This window comes from Typopeltis vanoorti, chromosome 7 (assembly GCF_054136105.1).
Source record: "Typopeltis vanoorti isolate ZY-2024b chromosome 7, IOZ_Tvanoo_1.0, whole genome shotgun sequence".
In the NCBI taxonomy this organism is placed as follows: domain Eukaryota; kingdom Metazoa; phylum Arthropoda; class Arachnida; order Uropygi; family Thelyphonidae; genus Typopeltis; species Typopeltis vanoorti.
Genome location: NC_143555.1, coordinates 153396866 through 153420166, shown reverse-complemented (window position 1 = coordinate 153420166; position 23301 = coordinate 153396866). Strand labels below are relative to the sequence as shown.

General features: G+C 35.1%; 1 protein-coding gene across 2 annotated transcripts in view; it reads left to right on the top strand.

Annotated features, from left to right (window-relative positions):
- LOC150105223 (uncharacterized) overlaps positions 1-23301 on the top strand; it is a 281122-nt gene that overhangs the window by 128686 nt on the left and 129135 nt on the right. For both annotated transcript variants that reach the window (XM_090395542.1, XM_090395543.1), the window contains exon 7: positions 17136-17296. In XM_090395542.1, coding sequence (XP_090251668.1) covers positions 17136-17296 — 161 coding nt within the window. The remainder of the gene's footprint in view (positions 1-17135; positions 17297-23301) is intronic.

Genomic DNA, 23301 nt, shown 5'->3' with positions numbered 1-23301 from the left:
TAACTTGGGGTTTTATATGTACAGATGTTCATTCCTCCGGCATTCAAATAATTCTTTAGGGCACTACAATTCTAAACACCGCTATCAATAAACACAACCCTGTTGCCTCTATTTATTCTCTAGTTACTTCTTACTATGCTTCACGTTTCAGTGTGTCCTTGAAAGGTTGGCCCTGAAAATAAATCTCAACTAAAATATCGCTAGTCACTCAGCTATCTTCCGTTGCTTTATTTGTTATTCAGAAACTTATTAGCTAACTGCTTCTCAACTTGTAGACTTTATTTAGTTGCTTGAGTGACTTGCCGACTTGCTATTATCGCACTGTGATTGCCGAATGCTGAATGCCCGATTTCAACCTAATACCAATCTCTCTCTTATAAATCTCCTAATTAATTAATTCCAGCGTTCGTCGCTTATATATGAGTTTTTCCCCCCTAAATTCTTCTCGAGATCTCTTTAACTTTCCAGTAAACTTTCAGCATTTTTAATAAACCTCCTCTTCACGTTCTGTTCCAATTCTCGCACTCTCTTACTTACATGCGTCTCCATGACAACAAAACATAATAAAATTGAGCTATTACATAACATTAAACTTTACAAACAGGAATAAATAAGGAATATTTACATTTCAAATAATACGCAGTTAATTTATCAAATACAAATTCTTATAATATTAACATAGTAATAAATAAAATAGCTTAATAATATTTAATACAGTCTTTTCATTATTAATACATATATCTTGATTAAATAATTAAATATTAAATAAAGTTAAAGGTAGTTATATGAATATTAATTTGTAAAATAAGTTGTTTACATTAAATAATATTTACAAGTCTAGCCTTTGTGATATAAGATCATGTTGGATTCTGAAGCAAATAATAATTACTCTAATCTCTACATAATCAGAATCCAACAAAGGCTTACTCTTCCTTTGAAAAATTTTTCTTTAAAGAAAAATTTTTCACACTAGACTCACGAGTGGAGAAAATTGACTTCTTATCTCCTTTCCAAGATCTTAAACAGCACTTAGTTTGAACATGATTACATTTTTTATTACAGTCTATGTATTTACCTTTCTGCACTTCTCCACTTAACTTCTTGTTGTTTTTATCATAGGGAGAATTTTGATTGCTACACTTATAAAGTGATAATGTCCTTTTAGGGCAGAGGTTCTGTTCTCTGTCACTAACTTCTAGCCTCAGTTGTCTATCATTTTGGTAATTTGTTTCTTTTGGCCTAGTTCTGTTATATAGACTAGTCACCCTGGCACAATTTACCTCAACTGTTGTTTGTTCCTTATTGATAACTTCAGGTTCGGCTATTAGTTGTTGAGAATGTTCATCAGTATTACATTTTGATTTTGGTAGATAAAGCATAACAGACTGTGTATTACTATTCTCCACAGTTGGTTCAGTTACAGACAGCTCCACTTTATTTGGGGCAAATCTTTTCTCAGGTACATGAAACCTTTCTCTCTGCCTCCTTGTTCTATTATGCATATAATTGCCATTTGTTCTGACACTTATTTTCCTGCCCATTAGGCATACTTCCCTTTTAAAAAAAATCACAGGAGAACTGATATCTTTCTAAGAAATTTGTTCCCAATATGATGTGGGAGCTTATGTCAGCGGTTGAGGGGATGATAAGTAAGTCCTGCCAGACACTTAGCTTAAATTCTTGTAGGTAGATGCTTGCTCGAATCTTTTCATATGCTACGAAGTTTGGATCTAAAAGAGTAGTAATTTTTACAGGTTGTCTAAGTTTGGCAATATTATTCCTTAACTTATGTCTTATACCTTGAAGATAGTCCTTTCTAATAGTTGAAGCATTACATCCTGTATCAAACAAAATATTACATTTAGAACCCAGGATTTCTCCTCTAACTCTCATCATTCTTTCATTAGGTGCTTGATGTCTCTGAATTCTATTATTTCTTCTATGGGGTATGTATCCAAACGTTGAGTCCCATCTGCTATTAGAGTAGTTTCCTTTGTTATAGAAACAATTCCTGGCATAATGTCCAACTTTCTTGCAATTATAACATTTTGGAGGATCTCTTTGTCTTATCTCTGTCTTAGATTGAGGGATAATAGACATCTGTTGTTTGATATTATCTAGCCCTTGAATTACCTTATCTAGACTAGTTAAAATGGGTTGATTTTGTTTTTCCACTTCATGTTTAATTAATTCATTAATTTTATCAGTTGTGGGGTTTTGGTTTTCTTGAGACTTCAAAGTAATAGCTGATAATTGTCTCACAACCTCATTAAGACTATTCATTATTGGCTGATTTAACCTATTTACTTCCTGGTGAATTAAGGTTTGCACTTCTGTCATCAGCCTTTTGTCAAATTGCTCTTTACCTTCAGTTATGCAATTAATACTACTTGGATTTTCTCCAATATTCTTTCCCTTTCCATCCTTATTTTTCTTTTCAACTTTAGATTGGTTCAAGGAACAACCAGTCTTATTTACAACATTAACAAGACCTACACTGGATGAGGGATAATGGTCTCCTAACATTTGTTCTTTTTCCTTGACACTTTTGAGACACTCTTCTAAGGTGTAAATTTTCTTCTGATAGGCTGTTTCTCTTAATTCTTGCCTAACACCTTGTCTAAATTGTTGGAATACAGCCCAATCTAAGTGTGGTTTATCCTCATTAGTCACATTTAAACTGTTGGCTAGTGTCAATAAACGATTGTGAAAATCAGTAACAGTTTCTTTATCTTTTTGTAAGACTCTCTTTAACTTCCATAAATTTGGACCAATACTCCTTAATTTTGAGAACTGAGAAATAAGATTGTCCTTAAATATTTGATAATCAAATGTATCCTTGAGAATTGGAGATGAATTAAAATATGCTTTAGCCTTGCCTATTAATTTACTTCTGAGTAAAATTAACAGTTGAAAATCTGTCCAATTTGCTATTTCTCTAAGTTTTTCAACATAAGTAAAAAAAAACAGTACATTATCTGATTCTTCACCTGAAAACTGGGGAAAAACCTGTTGTGGGTTTACTGTATGAAAAAATTCACTATCTTCCATTTTAGAACTACATGAAACAGCCATATTACTCTATTAACAATAACTTAAAAAATAAAATTAATAGAATAGAATAAAAAATTAAAAAAATAGAATCCTAAAATAATTTCTCTGTTTGCCTGATTCTAGTTTACAACCAATTCACTTGATTCACTTAATTTATCTTTAAATTCTTTTTTACTATTACAAATGTTAATACTTAATATTACAATCTTTATTAGTGAATTTAAATCCTGCCGACTGTGCCATTTTGTTGGATCCTACTTCTTAATCTGTACTTTAGATCCGACATGTTAGTCACTATGATGTTCTTAAACAAAATTATAAGTTGCTAGTTGATTTCTAATTCAATATAGAGAAAATTTATATTTAGACTGCGCCACTCTATATCTGAATTAGTTCAAGAATTGAAGAAAAACCAACTCACAACTATCCTCTTTTATATGATGTTATTATATATACTGGCCGAGTATATTTAACTTACTTAATTTTCCCGCTTTGGTTCGAATATTTTATGAATGGTGCAGTAAAAGAGATTCAGGCAAAATACAACTTTTCATTAACAAAAACAAACATTTAATTTTAAAATCATAAATTTTACAGTTCACTTCAAATCAGTAATTAAGATATCACAATCACTTCAGCTTCTCCGATAAGTACAATCAAACTCTGACAAGATAAATCTGTTATCTCTATATCACAGTCTTGTCATAGTTCCTTAAGTTCCAAATACAATAAAAATTGCAGTAATACCTCTTCATAAACAGACACTTTTAATTTTACGTGTCTTTTAATTTTCCACGATAGTTACTGTTAACATCAGGGAATTCTAAGATGAAACTCGCACACTTCTCTGAACAGAAATATTAAAGTTGGAATAATCTTACCGTTAATCTTCTTCCTTCATCAACATACACACAAACACTTTTAACAATAAACAGCACTCATTAAAATAAATCTTCTAGCATTAACTGAATTAATTTACGGGCACAATACATATAATCAGATGTTCTTGTATGAAGCACTACTGATTACTCTTGAATTAGGGCAATACACAATAATTCTTTAACTTGGGGTTTTATATGTACAGATGTTCATTCCTCCAGCATTCAAATAATTCTTTAGGGCACTACAATTCTAAACACCGCTATCATTAAACACAACCCTGTTGCCTCTATTTATTCTCTAGTTACTTCTTACTATGCTTCACGTTTCAGTGTGTCCTTGAAAGGTTGGCCCTGAAAATAAATCTCAACTAAAATATCGCTAGTCATTCAGTAGTCACTCAGCTATCTTCTTGCTTTGTTATTCAGAAACTTATTAGCTAACTGCTTCTCAACTTGTAGACTTTATTTAGTTGCTTGAGTGACTTGCCGACTCGCTATTATCGCACTGTGATTGCCGAATGCTGAATGCCCAATTTCAACCTAATATCAATCTCTCTCTTATAAATCTCTAATCTCCTAATTAATTAATAATTCCAGCGTTCGTCACTTATATATCAGTTTTTCCCCCCTAAATTCTTCTCTAGATCTCTTTAACTTTCCAGTAAACTTTCAGCATTTTCAATAAACCTCCTCTTCACATTCCAATTCTCGCGCTCTCTTACTTACATGCGTCTCCATGACAACAAAACATAATAAAATTGAGCTATTACATAACGTTAAACTTTACAAACAGGAATAAATAAGTAATATTTACATTTCAAATAATACGCAGTTAATTTATCAAATACAAATTCTTATAATATTAACATAGTAATAAATAAAATAGCTTAATAATATTTAATACAGTCTTTTCATTATTAATACATATATCTTGATTAAATAATTAAATATTAAATAAAGTTAAAGGTAGTTATATGAATATTAATTTGTAAAATAAGTTGTTTACATTAAATAATATTTACAAGTCTAGCCTTTGATATAAGATCATGTTGGATTCTGAAGCAAATAATAATTACTCTAATCTCTACATAATCAGAATCCATCACTAGTATACTTGAGAAGCGGTTCAGAAGAATTGTTGAAGAAAAGTTCGGTGAAGAGCAAGCTGTATTCAGGCCAATTAGAGGCTGTCAGGATCAGATCTTCACATTACGACAAAGAATCGAGAATTTGTAAAAATAATCATAACAAAAATTCTGAATATTTTTACGAACTGTTTATGTTAAAATGTTTATTAGTTTTAGTTTCATAACACGCATTGTCGGCACTTGTGATGTGCCCGTTATTGAAAAATTGTTTTGTCAAAAATGATATGTAGAGAAATTAAAAAATTTATGTACTTACTAGATTTGATATTTGTATTACTTACAAGAATTTTATTGTAGTTTAAAATATTAAGTTTTGTGTTTTTATGAAGACATTCTCTCTTGTCGCTAACGGAGACAACGTGTCAGCCATTATTTATACCTAATGTCTTGCTTACCAGTTTCATGGAGTGCGCATGCTCGCCGAGAAGTTGGATGTGTGATTGACAGCTGACAAGTTCGGTATCGAAGCAACGAGAGAGTAAACAAGGATAGCGTTCGGAAGGAATTTAGAACACAGGCTGGCAGATATTTAGGTTCAGAGAAACTTAAGTTTTTTTTATGTGACAGTCTGAGGAAATTTAATAGTATATTCCGAAAAAGGAATCGTGGAACTATTAAGTTTTAATGTGGAATAAGTATGAGGATAAATAAAAGAAAATATTGCTATATGCGATCGGAGGAAACACTAATTGAAAGATTTATAGTAGATTCCGAAAAGGGAATCGTAGAGCTGTAAGTTTTTTTAATTGGAAGAGTAAGAATGTCAATAAGCATTAAGTGAATAAAAGAAGAATTTGCTATTTACGTTCTAAAGGAATGTTCGAGAAAACTCTGATTAGGAAGTTTCATCTGTATTAAGGACGCTGGATCTGACTGTTATTTCTACTGAAGAAAAGAGATAGAATTAAGTTCGGAAGAATTAATGTGTGCTACATAAGTGATGAGAAAGGATCCTGTAAAAATGAAGAATAGAGTCATATATCTTCGGAAAACGACCTTGACAGAGAAAGAAACTGGCTATGAACATTTTGTGATTGTGCAAACAAAGTGTTTAGTTTAGTCTTAAGTGTAAGCTTATTTAAAAAGGCTTTGGATCCAATTAATTTTGTTGCTAGTTATGTAATATTTGTCTGAAGTGTGTATATATATATTGTTTTTGTTTTATTAAATGTGTTTATTTTGTATTTTGGTCTTGAGTCAGTGATTATTTGGATTCTGAAAGAAAGAGTTAAAATCATTGCACCAATTAGAGTGAACCCCTGTGCATATAATAACATATAGGTGCACTCGGAATAAAAAAAATAATTGTTAGAAACAGAGATCATCTCTATGGTAGGATTAATATTAAGATAATATATATCAATACTCTATCTATATAAAAATCCACCAATTATTAACAAATTCATGGGAATGTAAGAAAGATCTGTATTTAAGTTTTGTCGATCTGGAAAAGGCATATGACAAGATGCCAAGACAGAGAAGCTATTCAATACGCTACAGTTATTGAATAGCTTCTATTCAATAACTGTATTATATGTAGGTATATAATGCCCCATTGGTGTCATATGTCAATGGGGCATTATATCAAACAATACTTAGTCTTTATTTGAGTTGTAAATCAGCAGTTAGGATTGAAGGAAGTACAGGAAGATGGTTTAATGTTAAATCTGGTGTGAGACAAGGATGTACATTATCCCCTCTGTTATTCATTATCTATATGGAATATATTATGAAGGAAAGTGGTATTAAACCTGATATCAAAATTGGAGATGTTAATGTCAGCTCTTTGCTTTATGCGAACGACGTTATACTTCTATATAAACCTGCTACAAGTCTGCAAGGTTCCATGACTAAATTGAATAACTGTTGTAATAGATATGGTATGAAGGTCAGCAATAAAAAGACAAAGACAATGAAAATAGGTAGAATTGTTGAAAATGTCAACTGCATTGTGAATTGAGGACCTATGGAACAAGTAAAACATTTCAGCTACTTAGGCACGATTTTTAGTGAAGATGGTAAATTAAGTAAACAACAGAATCAACAAAGCTGGTATGGTAGGAAGTCAATTGAATAAATTCATATGGAATAAGAGAGGAATAAGTCAGAACACTAAGAGAGAAATAAGTCAGAACACTAAATTAGCTGTATACAAGACAGTGTTCAAGCCAATTTTAATTTATGGATCTGAGAGCCGGGTCAGAAGTAAAGCACTTAACCAAAGACTAGAGACTGCAGATATGAGAGTCCTGAGAAAGGTTAGAGGCGTGAACAGATGGTATCAATGGCAATGGCATATTAAAAACGACGATATTAGGAAAGAATTTACATTGTCAGCATCCTGGAATGCGTTAGCAGACTAATCAAGCGGTATGGTCACTTAAACAGAATGGGTGAGGAAAGATTAGCAAAACAAGTTTTCTCCGCCAGGTTGGCAGGAAAACGACCCAGAGGAAGACTAAGATATAGATGGATTGATACAGTACAAAGTGCCTTAGACGATAGAAATATAAGATCTGATAATGTTGGAGTCTTGACAGGTAACAGACTGATTTGGAGGAAAATTGTAGATAGGAAGTTAGTAGTGATGTAAATTTTTCATGTAGTACTATCATATCCTGTACACCCTTTGAGGGCACATGGCAGGAATTTGATGATGATGATGACGATTAAAATCTATATAAAAACAGTCAAGGACTATGCAATGCAGATAAATTTAGTAAAACCAAAACAATGGCAATAAGTAGAAAGTGAGAACTTGGTTAGAAGTAGAAGGAAATAAAGGGGAACATCTTAAAAAATGTAATTGCTTATGCACATTAATCACAGAGAAGTTAAATTATAATGACATCATTAAACACAATATATCTAGGTCTATGGTGACCAAATTTATACATATATAGAAAAATACACATCTTCCCAAAGATAGCAAAGTATATAACTCAGTGGTACTCCTCTTAATTTTTTTTATTTTTCTTATTGGCTAGTTAGTGTCTTTCTTTCTCACTATCTTCAATGATGTTGGTCTAATTTGTTTTAGAAATTAACAAAAACTCTTTTGGTCTTACTGATAAATGGTTTGTGTTTGTTAGCTTTCTGCAGTTTTTAAATATTCATCTTCCTGGAGTAACAAATCTGCTCTTGATGCTATTACTGCTGAACAGTTGTGGGAAACTTTATGGACAGAATGACTTAAATTTTTATATGTACGTGAATGTGTTGAAAATGAAAAAGTGAACATCTGTGATAAGGAAGACTAAAGATTATTTAGACATGCCTGTTAGTTTAGTGATCAAACATGTTACTTTCTCAAGCTATTTCAGACTTTCAGTAAGCAGACAGTGAGCCTCCATAGCTCAGTAATTTTGGCAAAGTCCTTTGGTTGGAAAGACCTGGGTTCAATTCCCATCAGTGATGTGAGGAACCTTTATCTGGTTCCTCACGTCAAAAGTTGAGTTGGCTGGTCTGATACGTAGGTAGAGAGTTTTTTCTCCCAAAAACTCAGGAACAGGCAAACCAGCCAGTAGAACACACACAATTTACATACAAGAATACTTAGAAGCATACTGGTAACTGCCTTATCCTTTCATTACGGTTAGGAAATCCAAGGATACTTGAAGGCTGTGGGTGCTTAAGTGCCTGTTAAACCATTAATGAATGAACGAATGGGGAAAAAAGTAAGCAGACAGGAGTCTCACTTGTAGATGCAGATATTTTCTACATCATGAGGATGTAGATAATATTTGGAATTCAGATCCACATGGTTGCAAGCCAGAAACATTATCCATTCATCCACTTTGACTTACAAAATGCCATAGATGGTCATATTCCAAAACAAAATTCTGTTCATCAGATATTTATAAAATACATTGCTGTTATTATATAGTGGGCAAATGTGGTTAGAATAAGTAACAACATATTCCTAAAATTGTGTAGTCTGTGTTAGTCAGAAATTGTTAAGTCAGTATTAAAAAGAACAAACGTGAAAAATTACTTACGTGACAGTTTGCAATAGCACCAAAGGCATTAACAAGACAAGTTCTAAACAGATAGCCTGCTAATTTCCAAAAATGTTACTGTGAAGTTCTATTTTTTTTTTTTGCATTATTAATCTCCTATCAACAATTTTCTTCCAAATTAGTCTATTACTTGTGAGCACTCCTGTATTGTCATATCTAACATTTCATGTTTCTAAGGCACTTCTGACTGAATCAGTCACTTAGACGTTGGTCTTCTTTTGGGTCTCTTACTTGCCATCTTAGCATCAAACACCTGGTTTGCTAACCTTTCCTCACCTATGCTGTTTAAGTGGCCATACCACCTTAGATTAGCTCTGCTAACACATTTTTGAATGAAAACAATTTCAAGTTTCTTTCTAATATCTTCATTTTTAATATGATTCTGTCATTGATGCCATCAGTTCACTCGCCTAATTTTTTGAGAAACCTCATATCTGTGGTCTCTAGTCTTTGATCAAATGCTTTATTTCTAACCCAACTCTCAGATCCATAACTTAAAACTGGTGTAAACACTGTTTTGTGTACTAGTAGCTTGCTGTTTTGGATAATTTCTCTTATTCCATATAAATTTATTCAGCTGGCTACCTACCATACCAGCTTTGCTTATTCTGTTGTCTATTTTCTGATTTAATCTGCCACCTTCACTAAAAACTGTGTCTAAATAGCTGAAATATTTTACTTCTATAAGATCTCCATTTAGAATATAGCTGAAGATTTCCATGTTCCTGACTATTTTCATAGTTTTGATCTTTTTATTACTGATTTTCATGCCAAATTTGTTACAGTTGTTATTCAATTTAGTTAGAGAATCCTGGACACTTGCACTAGATATGATTTAGGAGTAAATCATCTGCATAAAACAGAGAGCTAAGTTTGACATTTTCAATTCTTATATTAGGCCTAATGCCATTTTCTATCGTAATGTGATCCATATAGATGATGAATAAGAGTAGAGATTATGTGCATCCTTGTCCATCTTCCTGTATTTCCTTCAATTCTAAGCTAAGTGACTACTTAAATATAGACTATGTATTGCTCTGGATAATGTTCCATTTTGAAAAGGTTTTCTTGTCATATGCCTTTTTCAGATCTACAAAATTTAAGTACAGATCCTTATATTCCTATGCTAACACATTCTCAACTATTTATCATAAAGTGAAAATCTAGTCTTGACAACCTCTTTTCAAGTATGCTTACATAAATCTTACCTGGAACACTTAGTAGAGGAATTCCTCTATAATTCTACATTCAGCTTTATTCCCTTTTTTGCAGATTGGTACTTTGAGATCTTTACACCAATCATTGGGAATTCGACCTTCTGACCAGGCTCTCTGAATTATGCAATGTATCCACTGCAAAACTTTTATACCTCTATATTTGAACATTTCTGGTCGAATATCATCTACTCCAGCTGCCTTTCCATGTTTCAAGTTTTTGACAGCTTTTTCTATCTCAAGTATTGATATGTATAATAAAATTAGTTTAATCCTTTATCCAAGTGTGAGCAAACAAAGTTTGCGCCTGAAGTATCTTCAGGACTAGGGTAAGTTGATACCACACCAGGGCAACTCGTTGCAAAGGTGGAGAAAGCTACCAACACTCCTATCTCAGTATCTCCTATAATGCAAAACACATCTCCTTGCGGATATGTCTAATGTTATGCATTAAGGGAAGGGCCACTACCCAGACTAGTTTCGACCTTTATTGAGGTCTCTTCAGTGGGAGCCATGCCCTAGTGGAAATACCAGGCAGAAGCATTCGCAGGTCATCTCTACCTATAGGAGTTGCCAAATGGTGTGCCACCCTTTTTTAATAAATTACTCTGGATTTAGAGAAGGTTGTTGAAAGTTTATTTTTCACTTGGTTAGAGTATAATAAAATTAGTTTAATCCTTTATCCAAGTGTGAGCAAACAAAGTTTGCGCCTGAAGTATCTTCAGGACTAGGGTAAGTTGATACCACACCAGGGCAACTCGTTGCAAAGGTGGAGAAAGCTACCAACACTCCTATCTCAGTATCTCCTATAATGCAAAACACATCTCCTTGCGGATATGTCTAATGTTATGCATTAAGGGAAGGGCCACTACCCAGACTAGTTTCGACCTTTATTGAGGTCTCTTCAGTGGGAGCCTGGGTAGTGGTAGTCTGGATAGTGGCCCTTCCCTTAATGCATAACATTAGACATATCCGCAAGGAGATGTGTTTTGCATTATAGGAGATACTGAGATAGGAGTGTTGGTAACTTTCTCCACCTTTGCAACGAGTTGCCCTGGTGTGGTATCAACTTACCCTAGTCCTGAAGATACTTCAGGCGCAAACTTTGTTTGCTCACACTTGGATAAAGGATTAAACTAATTTTATTATACTCTAACCAAGTGAAAAATAAACTTTCAACAACCTTCTCTAAATCCAGAGTAATTTATTAAAAAAGGGTGGCACACCATTTGGCAACTCCTATAGGTAGAGATGACCTGCGAATGCTTCTGCCTGGTATTTCCACTAGGGCCTGGCTCCCACTGAAGAGACCTCAATTAAACTAATTTTATTATACTCTAACCAAGTGAAAAATAAACTTTCAACAACCTTCTCTAAATCCAGAGTAATTTATTAAAAAAGGGTGGCACACCATTTGGCAACTCCTATAGGTAGAGATGACCTGCGAATGCTTCTGCCTGGTATTTCCACTAGGGCCTGGCTCCCACTGAAGAGACCTCAATAAAGGTCGAAACTAGTCTGGGTAGTGGCCCTTCCCTTAATGCATAACATTAGACATATCCGCAAGGAGATGTGTTTTGCATTATAGGAGATACTGAGATAGGAGTGTTGGTAGCTTTCTCCACCTTTGCAACGAGTTGCCCTGGTGTGGTATCAACTTACCCTAGTCCTGAAGATACTTCAGGTGCAAACTTTGTTTGCTCACACTTGGATAAAGGATTAAACTAATTTTATTATACTCTAACCAAGTGAAAAATAAACTTTCAACAGTATTGATATGTACTGCTCTTTGTTTCCTCTTGAAAATTTTCTAGTATGGTTCTTTCACTGTTTGGTTCATTTTACACTCTTTCAAAGTAATTACTCCAGACATCTAGGATATCTTTATCTTCAGTCAGTTTTCATGTCACCTTTATCTTTTTGGTTTCCTTTTACAGTACTTTTTCCTCCATTTCTAAGCTTTTTCTATAGCCTCCAGAACATTTTGCTGCCTTCCTCATATTTATTTTCTGTATTTTTACCCAAGTCTTCCCATGACCTTTCTTTAGCACACACAGCTTAGCTCTCTTACATCTTTCTCTGTATTCTTTTAGGTCATCTTCCAGCTTATTCGCTAAGAACTTTTGTTTGCTTTCTTCTTTTTCAGGACCTTCTTGTGTCCACTGTGCTGTTCTTATTTTTCTGTCCTTGCAAACAATTTCACCACATACCTCCCTAGCTGAATTAATTTCTTTACAGTTTGCCACTGAGATTGCAAGGTTTGGTTTTTTTTTTTTTTTTTTCAATTTGTTTTATTTTTACTTCAATGATGTTTGTCAATAGCCTTAGCTCTCTTACATCTACAATTTACCTGTAAAACTTGCTCAACTTTAATTCTCTTTAGAACTTTCTTACATACAGTTCTTTTCAATGCGATATCCATTTTTATCCTACTTAGTACTAAGTAATGGTCACTTGCAATTTCAAATCCTCTGTACACTCTTGTATCCTGAATCAGCATTACGATATCAACAATAGCGTAGTCAGTGAGGCTTATTTCTTGTGTCTTCTCTTCATGTGAACATTGTGCACATCTTTATGTTTAAACATTGTGTTAATAATGACTGGTCCGTGTCCTGAGCAGAAGTCCAGTAAATGCGTACCATTATTATTGGCTTTGCCCTTTTCTCCAAAATGTTCCTATATACCTGGTGTGATTCATTTTTACTCTGCTTTTCAAATCTCTAACAAGAACCACTTTTTTGTGTCATTAGAAGAGACATCTGACAGATGTCTCTTCTAATGACTCAAAAAAATTCCTCCACTTCTTCCTTAGAAGAACCTTTTGTGGACCATAGGTACAAATAAGTTTCATTGTCCAATTTCCCATTTTCAAGTTTGGCCACATAACTCTACTTGAAACCTCCTTCCAATCAAGAAGTTTATCTTCATGGTTGGTGTTGAATGCTATCGCTACTCGTTTCTTTCCTTGATCATTATTGTCTGAAAATAACAACCTATACCTATTTAGTTTTTGTCTTTCTCTCAGTAATGCCAATTATGTCCACATTTTATTTTTCCAATTCTTCTGCAAGTTTGATTTCCTTTCCATTAATACTCCTTATATTGATTGTTCTTATCTTCAGTTCTTCTGATGTTGGGTTTATTCTTCTTTTTCTAGATGTTGAGTTGGAGCTTGTTCCAGTAGCTGTTTTTTCACTGTTCATTCACCCTGAAAATATTGGGGCCTTATTTAATTGGGTGACTCCTCAGCCGGCATGAAATTTCATCATGTTGTACCATATGTGTTTCAAGCTAGTAGATAGTGCAGTTTGGTCAGCTAATTCCCAAGTTTTCCAGCCCATCCTCATTCTTTGAGTACCTAGTAGATATCTACTAACTGGGCACACCGTGTGAAGGTGTGGATTGGACGTTATGTCAGAAGCCTCTGTCAGTTCTCCACATTTCCTGAAAGGCATTGTGGAGGTCTCCCAGTTATTTAGCTTTGACCCTTTAGTGATTATTTATATATTTTTGAAAGTTGATTATTAACATTTCTGGGAATTCTTAAATGAGAATAAGCAAAATATTTAACTTTAAACAAAATTTTTCATTTTGAAATCGATGAATGGCGATTAAACTTGTTTCTATAAAATATTTTTAAAGCTGGTTTTAAATATTGTTGACTTTGTCTCATTGTACTACATTTATTTCTAATGATCATTTCAGTTAATCCTAAATTTATGGAATTTTTTTAATTGAAGCCTTTTACTATTGCTTTGTTATAACTCCAAATATCAGATGAGAATTGGAAGTATAATCCAGCATTGTTGAAAGTTTTTTCACTTGGTTATACTATTGAAGATACCAAGACATTATATACTTGGTTTAATTCTTCATTGTGTAAGCAAACAAAGTTCACACCTAAAGTATCTTCAGGACTGGGGCAACTATAAAAATATGACTTCTGCATTACTTCAACCTTGGTATCACCTCTGGGTCTGGCTCCCACTGATGAGACCTCAATAAAAGTCGAAACTGGTCTGGGTAGTGACCCTTCCCATAATGCACAGATTTTATACATGTCCACAAGGAGATATGTGCTTTTCATTATGGGCTACTGAGGCAAGTGATGTGAAGTCAATACTACCTTTATTGCGAGTTGCCCCAGTCCTGAAGATACCTCAGGCATAAACTTTGTTTGCTTACACTTGGATAAAGGATTAAACCAAGTATATAATTTCTTGGTATCTTTAATTTATTGTATTCTAGCATGTTAATGAGAAATGAAGGCTTTTTTTTATCCATTTTAAGATATTATATATATAAATATATGTATAAAATAGCAGGCCAATTTAAATATAGCAGGAGGTAGAATTCTTGTTATTAGTTACAAAATGGTTGCAATACTGTGGTGCAGAAAGCCAGGGGAAACTAGTGCACTATTTTCCCATGGACATTATTATGGAGAGGACACTTCAGACCATCGCCCCAAGTGTATAGAGTTCCTGTAATGGAAAGAGGTGCTAATAATCCCTGGGCAAAATACAATGGATTTACAGTAAATTACCTAGAGAGAGGAAAAGTATATCAGGAATGTTAAATTTGCAATTCAAATCGCAACTTGGAATGTGAGAACAAGGTTGAAAGCGGGAAAGTTAAAACTGAAAGAACAAGCAAGGAAAAAAGATGTAAATTATAGAAGTTAGTGAAGCCAGATGAAAGCATAACAGCAGTTACTGGAGTGAAGTTATATAATCATCTATAAAGTGGAGGGGGGGGGGAAGACAATGGTGTAGATTTACTAGGAAAGATTGGGAAAAGAAAATTTCATCACCTAAATGACAACAGATCTTGCCATAATTCAAGTATATATGCCAGCAATTAATTCAGAAGATCATGAGATACAAAGAGCACATGAACAACTAGAGGAACTAATAACATCAGTTAAAGATAATCTATAATTCATCATTTATATTGATCATATTATGAAAGAAAATGGCATTAGGCCTGATATAAGAATTGGAAATGTCAAACTTAGCTCTTTGCTTTATGCAGATGATGTCCCTAAACACATTTAATGCAAGTCTCCAGGATTCTCTAACTAAATTGAATAATAGCTGTAACCAATGTGACATGAAAATTAGCAATAAAAAAGACCAAAACTATGAAAATAGAAAACTTCATCTGCATTCTGAATGGAGATCCTATAGAACAAGTAAAATATTTTAGCTATTTAGGCACAGTTTTTAGAAGATGGCAAGTTTAATCTGAAAATAGACAACAGGGAAAAAAAAACTGGTATGGTATGGTGTGGAGCCAGCTGAATAAATTTATATTTATGTTTTATAATAATAGAGCCAAAAGCCAAACATAATAATTTATGTTTGGCTTGCATCGAAAGCATGGAACTCCAAAACTTACTCGGTATTACCTATCTTCGGACCATAAGACCCCCCCCCCCCCAATTCTAAGTCAATTTCTCTATGTAAAAAGGTGCGTCTTATGGTCCAAAAAATATGGTACTCTGAAATAGAATGCAGTCAAATGGTTTAGTGCAATATAAATATCTTGTCAAAGTTGCAAATAGATACCATCTGATTATGCTCTGTCTCAAAATTATGAATAAACTGTCAAAAGAGTATTGTTTTTTCACATGCCAGTTAAATCATTTGCTCAGCATCTCTTGTACACACAAGCTTGTATTTTACTTTGTAACATGAGGGCAACTACAGACGTTAATAAGGAGGTTCAAAGTTTTTATGTTAATCCCAACCATGAAAGACACTGGAAAGTTATAGCATATTAGTACTGTATGTGGTGTAATAGTTAAATGTTGGCCTATTTGGCCAAGTCATTTGCATATCTGCTCTTTAGCTAGCAGGCTTTTTTTTTTTTTTTTTATCAAGTCCCACCATGGATTGGGATGTTTGACTGTGTACTAAATGAATTTCATTCCCTCGTGTAAGACCGCCACCCTAGTGGAGGCCTGAAGGGGGCTTGAAAAGTTTCATGTTTGACTTCTACAGCAGAGTTACTGGATTATGTAACCTTAGCCCATCCAGTACTAATGTACTGGATGGGCTAAGGTTACATAATAACTATGTACTATGCATGAATCCTATCTATGAAAGGTTTTACAATCTCATGGGTAAGATTCACATTAAAAAATAGACTTTGGGGATGATGCTTGATTCCATGATATGCTAGATAACCTCCCACCTTGCATGTCACATGTATACATTCAACTTAACTTCAGTGATGATGAGTAGTGGAAACTGACAGCCCACTACTCCCAGAGAAAGTTGTCTCCAAAAAAAAAAAGGGGGGTGGGTGGGCTAAATATCCAAATAAGTGCCAGAATACGTAAAAATTAGTAAATTTGTGTAAATGGACAAAACTTGTTATTACTGGTGTAATAAAGTGGGTTAGTGCAAAAGTAGAACTTTTTTTTTTAAATTCTTATGAAATATGATTCCAGTATTCTTTTACTCATGGTTTGGCTTAATGGGCATGAGATATATTTTATTAATCTAAAATCATTGCTTGTAATAAAAATATTGGAAATTTGAAATTGGTATTAATTTTATACCACTCTTGTACATAGATATAACTCAAATATACATTTATATTAATGTCAGAGAAATATGTCATATTTCTTTGGACACCACACATTCAGATAATTAAAAAGCTTTAAAAACAGAGCATTGTTGTGTGGCATATTTGTTTCATAATGGTTTGTGCATTTATAATTTTTGTTTTAATATATTTTAAGATTTGTTTTTTTTTTATTCCCTGACCACAACTGGACTTCATACCAAGTGATATTATTTTTCTAAGGTGTTGAAATATGCATTGCTACTCCTGGCAGATTAATTGACTTCCTTGAAGCTGGAAGAACGAATCTGAGACGATGTACTTATCTGGTACTGGATGAAGCTGATCGCATGCTTGATATGGGTTTTGAACCGCAAATTCGGAAAATAGTTGAACAAATAAGAGTAAGATTCTCTATCTGATATTCTGTCCATTTATATAAGAGCATTTCATTTTTTTATAATTGTTGGTTTTTCCAACATAATTGCAAGCAGAATCTTGTATGCCAACCCTGTAGTCGTGTTTTTTAGCATGTGTTTACTCTGGAACAGTAAATGCCAACTTGCACATTAAGATAACTTAACATAAAACTACATGTTTTGAGCTTATTTTTTGGAAATGTAATAATACAGTCATATATATAACAATATTATACTTGTAAAATTTGATTTTTATTTTCACCTATGTTATGCCCAGATGCACATTTTTACTATGTTTTTGTATATGACCTTTCATTATAGTATACTTAATGAAAAATGATTTACATAAGAATCAGAGCTAGAATCTATGGCATTGCCTATAAGGAATTCAGAGACCAGACCAGAACTTCTGTTTCAATGCCCACTCATCATGTTCCTGTGGTGCACCTTATTAGTTTACTTGGATACTGGATAAGTGAGGTTGGGATGATGATTGTAGTCTTAGATGACCAAATTGTATAAAATATGATAATATAGCATAAGCAAATGCCACAGTGGCTGGTACTTGTCCAAGACAAAGAGGAATCCTGCTATTTTCATGAAATCACATAAGGAAAAGATAGCTCAATTTTTCAGCTCTTTCTCATTCAGGCATGAATGAGAAACTAAAGTGCATTCAAATTTTCCCTTCCTTGCATTGTGAACTGGGTATATTGAATGAACACTGTGTGGGTGTATTAATGCTACAAGCCTTGCAGGTTTGTAGCATTAATACAGGAATTAAGACATGGGGAGCTACAGGAAAATATATGAAATGCTTCAAGAAGCATTTGGAAAATCAACATTCAGTCATCCAGAGAAAGCAAGGCAAGTATAATCAGAGGTAAAGATAATGCTGATCACTTTCTTTGTTGAGGATCCAACTACATGAGATACCTAACATGACACCATTTCAGTTGGTGTTATTTAGGATTCCATGGATTCCAGAGTGTCCAAGAGTTCTTAGACAGATGAACACCACCCTTTGGTATCCTATACTCAAAAAAAAGAACAGTTTGAAATATGACATATAGTGTGTGTGTGTGTGTTTAGAAAGATATTTAATGACTAAAAAAACTAGAATTAATTAAAAGCTTTAATGATAAAAAAACAACTAGTTTTGGCTTTTTACAGCCTTCATCAAGTATCCTTTTAGGAAGAGGAAACAATAATAAAAACTGAAGATTCTAAAAAAACTGAGAAGCACAGGTAAATTGCAGTACATAATTGAAATAAAAAAACGTATTAATATTCAAGTTGTTCTATTTTACGTGCTATTGTTTGTTGTATGCGTGGTAGCAGACTCTCGAGAACGCCAGTACTGAATAACAGTAGTATGGCTATCAAGGATGTTATAGCTTAAATTGTTGTTTACGTGTTCAGGGTTAAGAACGATCTCCCTGGATTCCACTATCTTTCTTTCAAATTTATCATGGCAGCGGAAACAGTTTTCAGATCTATCCCAGGAAATTGAGTGACCTTGAAAATCCTCATGAGGATTGATAGAGAAGAGAATATGGCTGGATAAGGCACTGGCATGTGATCTTTTATAGGAGATGTCTCTTTTACACTTCTCCATACGAAGTTCAATAGACTTATTAGTTTGACCATAATAAGGAACATTACAGTCACCATAGTTTATATATGCTGGGATATTTCAGATAGTGATGCTTAGGATGGCTTATAAGAGATCGGATTTTTGAAGTGTAGTGAATAACGTTCTGATGTTGTACTTCTTAAGGACTTTAGCCAATTTTTGGGAGACCGAACTGATGTACGGGATTGAGATGCTACCTATAAAATTGGGTTTCGTATTGGGGTGCCTAGGAGAATCTATAAGAAATTTCTTAATGGTTTTTTTATAATATCCATTTTGTTCAAAGACATGTGAGAGGTGATTAATTTCTTTTTGAAGTTGATCTGGATCATTCAAAAGAGAGCATGCTCTGTGTCCCAAGGTGGAAATAGTTCCATCTTGGGACTTCCACCATAGGAAATCCAATGCAAAAGCCTGGAGAGACCAGCAAGTTTTCAAAGATTGGATTTTTGAGTGGTTTGCCCCGAGCGTGAAGAAGTTCTTCACTGACAACAATTTGTCTTTGAAAGCACTGCTGATCCTTGATAATGCTAGTGCCCACCCTCAAGACTTAGACGACATTCTTGAAATTGACTTTGACTTCATCAAAATCCAGTTCTTGTCTCCAGACACAATGTCACTGATCCAACCCATGGATCAAGAAGGGATTGTGTGTTTTAAAAAACTTTACACCAAGGCTTTGTTCTCACGGCTTTTCGACGTGAATCACTCTTCTGAAGGACTTCTGGAAAACCGAGTTCAACATTCTCCATGCCATTTCCTTTATTAAAACTGCCTGGGATGGAGTGACACAGACAACCCTTCGTGCATCATGGAAGAAACTCATTCCTAATTTTTATCAGGATGACAACAGCACAGACCAAGCAGCTGGAGAATCAGAAGCAACTGCCATACAAGAGATCATTTCAACGACGGAGAATCTCGACAGAAGTTGATGAGGGGATCACGATGACGAACTGACCGTGGAAGAACTCATAGCACTTGGTGAACAGCAAACAAAGGAGAGAGAAATAGGAATTTCACCTGAAATTCCTCTTCTTCAGGTGAAATGGCAGGGAAAAAGGGCCGATGCCAACGGCTGCCATTAAAGAAGTTTTATTCCATTGGGAGAAGGTGCAATCTGTTTGTTTGGAATGGTATTCCAACACTGCTGATGTGAGTAGAATGACAGACTTGTTCAACAACACCATCATGCATCACTTCAAAACCATATTGAAAAAAAGGGAGAAACAGTCTACCCTTCATCAGTTCCTCATCCCTGTTCAAGCAAAGAGGAGACTCCCTTCCAACATCAAAGGCTCAGTAGTTGTACGTATTGTGTATACAATAGTGTATTTTATGATTTAGTGTTTTATACAATAGTAAAATACGTAAAGTAAATAATATAGTGTATTTCCCTAACAGGGGAGTGGGATGGGGGTCCGACAACGAATTAATCTATTTTCCATAGACTTATATGGGAAATATTGTCCCGCAATTCGACATTAGTTCAGTGACAGATTAGTGTCGAATTACAAGGCACCACTGTACAGTCAAAAAAACAGACACTCAAGAATAGGCTACAACTGTATGTCTGGGTTGATTATCCAGTCAACTGCACTTGGTGTAGCATGGATGAAGTCCGACAGGTTTCCATTGTATGCACGTTGGGCACATTCGACTGTAATATGATTAATTGTCTGGTGAGATGATCTACAGTCACACCTGGATGAGGCAATCATGCTCCATTTGTATAGGTGGTTCACACATCTGCCATGATTGGTGCAGATTTGGTTAAGGGTAGACCAAGTTTTTCGAGGTAGGTCAAAACCCAAAGGCACATCTGTGTTGGGGTTGGGTCCACTAATTCATGGAAGTCCCCTGTTGGTTACACCAGTACTCTTTCCACTTCTCCTTCATGTTGAAACTTGTCTCTGCAAGATATTTTGCTGTTAAGATTGGAGGGTGGCTTGACTTTAGCCTGTTTATTTCTAGGGGTGGGATGTCTTCATGGATTGGAAGATTTTGGATTTCCATGATTTTGCTGTATTCATGTAGAAGAAAGTTGGATGTGTGGAGGTGGGATGTTGCTTAGCACTGTGAGCCAGTAGGTTGAAGTTGATTTTACTGTTCCAGAAATAAGGTGCATAGTGGTGTTAAGCTGAGCATGAACCTGTATGGTTCATGCTCAGCTTAACTATTCAACCATACAGATGATCAGTATTCAGCTGCAGAGTATGAGACCAAGAGCAGTACAGTGCAGCAAAACGTTGTTGATGAGGCATCCCAAATTGTTCTGCACAGTTTCTGCAGGTATTTTTTCATGTTTTTAGCTTGGATGCTGTGTTAATGAGATGCAAGTTTAAAAGATAGTTATATCCAAAGTGATGCCTGGATATTTAGCTTAGCAGTTTGTGGTTGAAGTAGGCTATGAGTTCTTTGTTAGCCTGGTGATTGTTCAGGTGGAAGCATAAAACTTCTGTTTTGCTAGGATTTGGGTATAATCTCCATTTGCTGACGTCTTCATCTAGGGCTGCAAGGTCATTTGTTAGTGTATCTTCCATTGTAAAATTGGTGTGTCTAGTGACTACAGCAATGTCATCAGCATAGCAAAACTTCTTGGAGGCTGTATTAGGCAAATCTGCAATGTATAAGTTAAAAAGGAGGGGAGGGGATTTTTGGAGCCCCACTCGAAATGTGGGAACAGTATTCGATAGCTGGGCAGATTTGTGATTTGTATAAGGTTAACGGCTGTTTTGAAGTGAAGTAAAGGTGCACCAAGGTGATACTGAGGATGCAATGGTTGTGATGTGTTTATGCTAGGAGAGGCCTGATGTCATGGTAATTCAGAGAAGAGAAATTTCATCTGTTCTGGGAATTTTAGTGTTATCAAAAATAATACTGGGGGAAAATGGTTCTTTTTTGTGGGAAATAAGACAGAACTGGGTTTTACCAGCGTTGAAGTTGACGAGGTTATCTGAGCCCCATCAGAGGATGTCTTGGAGGTCTGAATTAAGGGAAGTTGTGGTTGATGTTCTGTGGGTTGAAGTGAGTTGTGTAGGGTAAGGTTTATCAAATGAAAGGGAGGAGTGCAATGTGCTGTCATCTACAAAACTGTGTATTGGGTTGGAGGTCAACTGAAGTAGGTCATTAATGTATAGAAGGAAGGAAGTTCAGGTGAGAGAACTGAACCTTGTGGGACCCCAGCATTAGTTGGATAGTGGGAGGATAGAGAGCCATCTACCATTACACATAGTGTGTCCAGACAGGAAGCTGGCAATCCATCTGCAGAAGTCCTGAGACGGTCCAAATGATGGAAGTTTGCATAGTAAGCCTTTGTGCCAGACCCAGTCAAAGGTTTTAGAGATATCAAGTGCAACTACTTGGGATTTACCAAATTTTTCCATGGCATATGTCCAGAGATGGGCGATATGAGAGCAGGTCACCTGTTGATCAGCATCGACAGAATCCGTACTGGTGGTCGCTTAATAGCTGGGTGCCTTCAAGGTAGAGTAGGAGTTGAGAATTGATGGTTTTCTCCATCACTTTAGATAGGATTGAGGTGAGTGAGATAGGGTGGTAGTTAGAAGGCAACGATTTGTCACTCTTTTTGGGAATGGGTTGAATATAGCCAATTTACAGGCTTTGGGATATATATACACCAGTGAAGTAAGAACGTGTGTACAGATGGCACAGGATAGGAGTCAGTTCTGCTGCACAGACCTTCAGGACAATTCTAGGAATGCCATCAGGTCCAGGAACTTTTTTTGTGTCTAATTTTGACAATAGGTTTATAATCTCTTTCTGGCAAAAGGATGCAGGGGGCATTGTATGTTGGGCAGTTGGAATGCCATTGTCAGTTATGCATGCATTGGAGGCAAAGTGTGAAGTCAGTGTGAAACTGTAACATCACCCACAGAAAAAACTCATCTCCTGATGAGTTTTTTCTGTGGGTGATGTTACAGTTGAGCCATCTGGGTATGATAGGGGTGGAAGTAGTGTAGGGCAAAAATTGCGACCAGTTGCTTTGTCAAGAGACCAAAAGGCATGGCTGCAGCTAGAGGGTGCAAGTTTCCTTCTTTTTGCCCGTTCAAATTCTGATTTGGAATCACTGATAATTTTTTGCATCTGTTTCTGGCTTCAATATAGGCACTGAAGGAGGATGGAGTTCTTAATTTGAGCCAGTTGTGGTATGCCTGATTTTTCATTTGTACAGCCTTTGCACATCTTTTGGAGAACCAGGGTTTGGATAGGGGGTGGCAGTTTAGAAAAATGTAGGGAATGTATGTTATCATGCCAGTGAGGTTGTACATTGGTAGAACTTTTGGAGGCCACAACAGGGCAGGAGTTAGTACACGTTGGTAATGGTTATGTT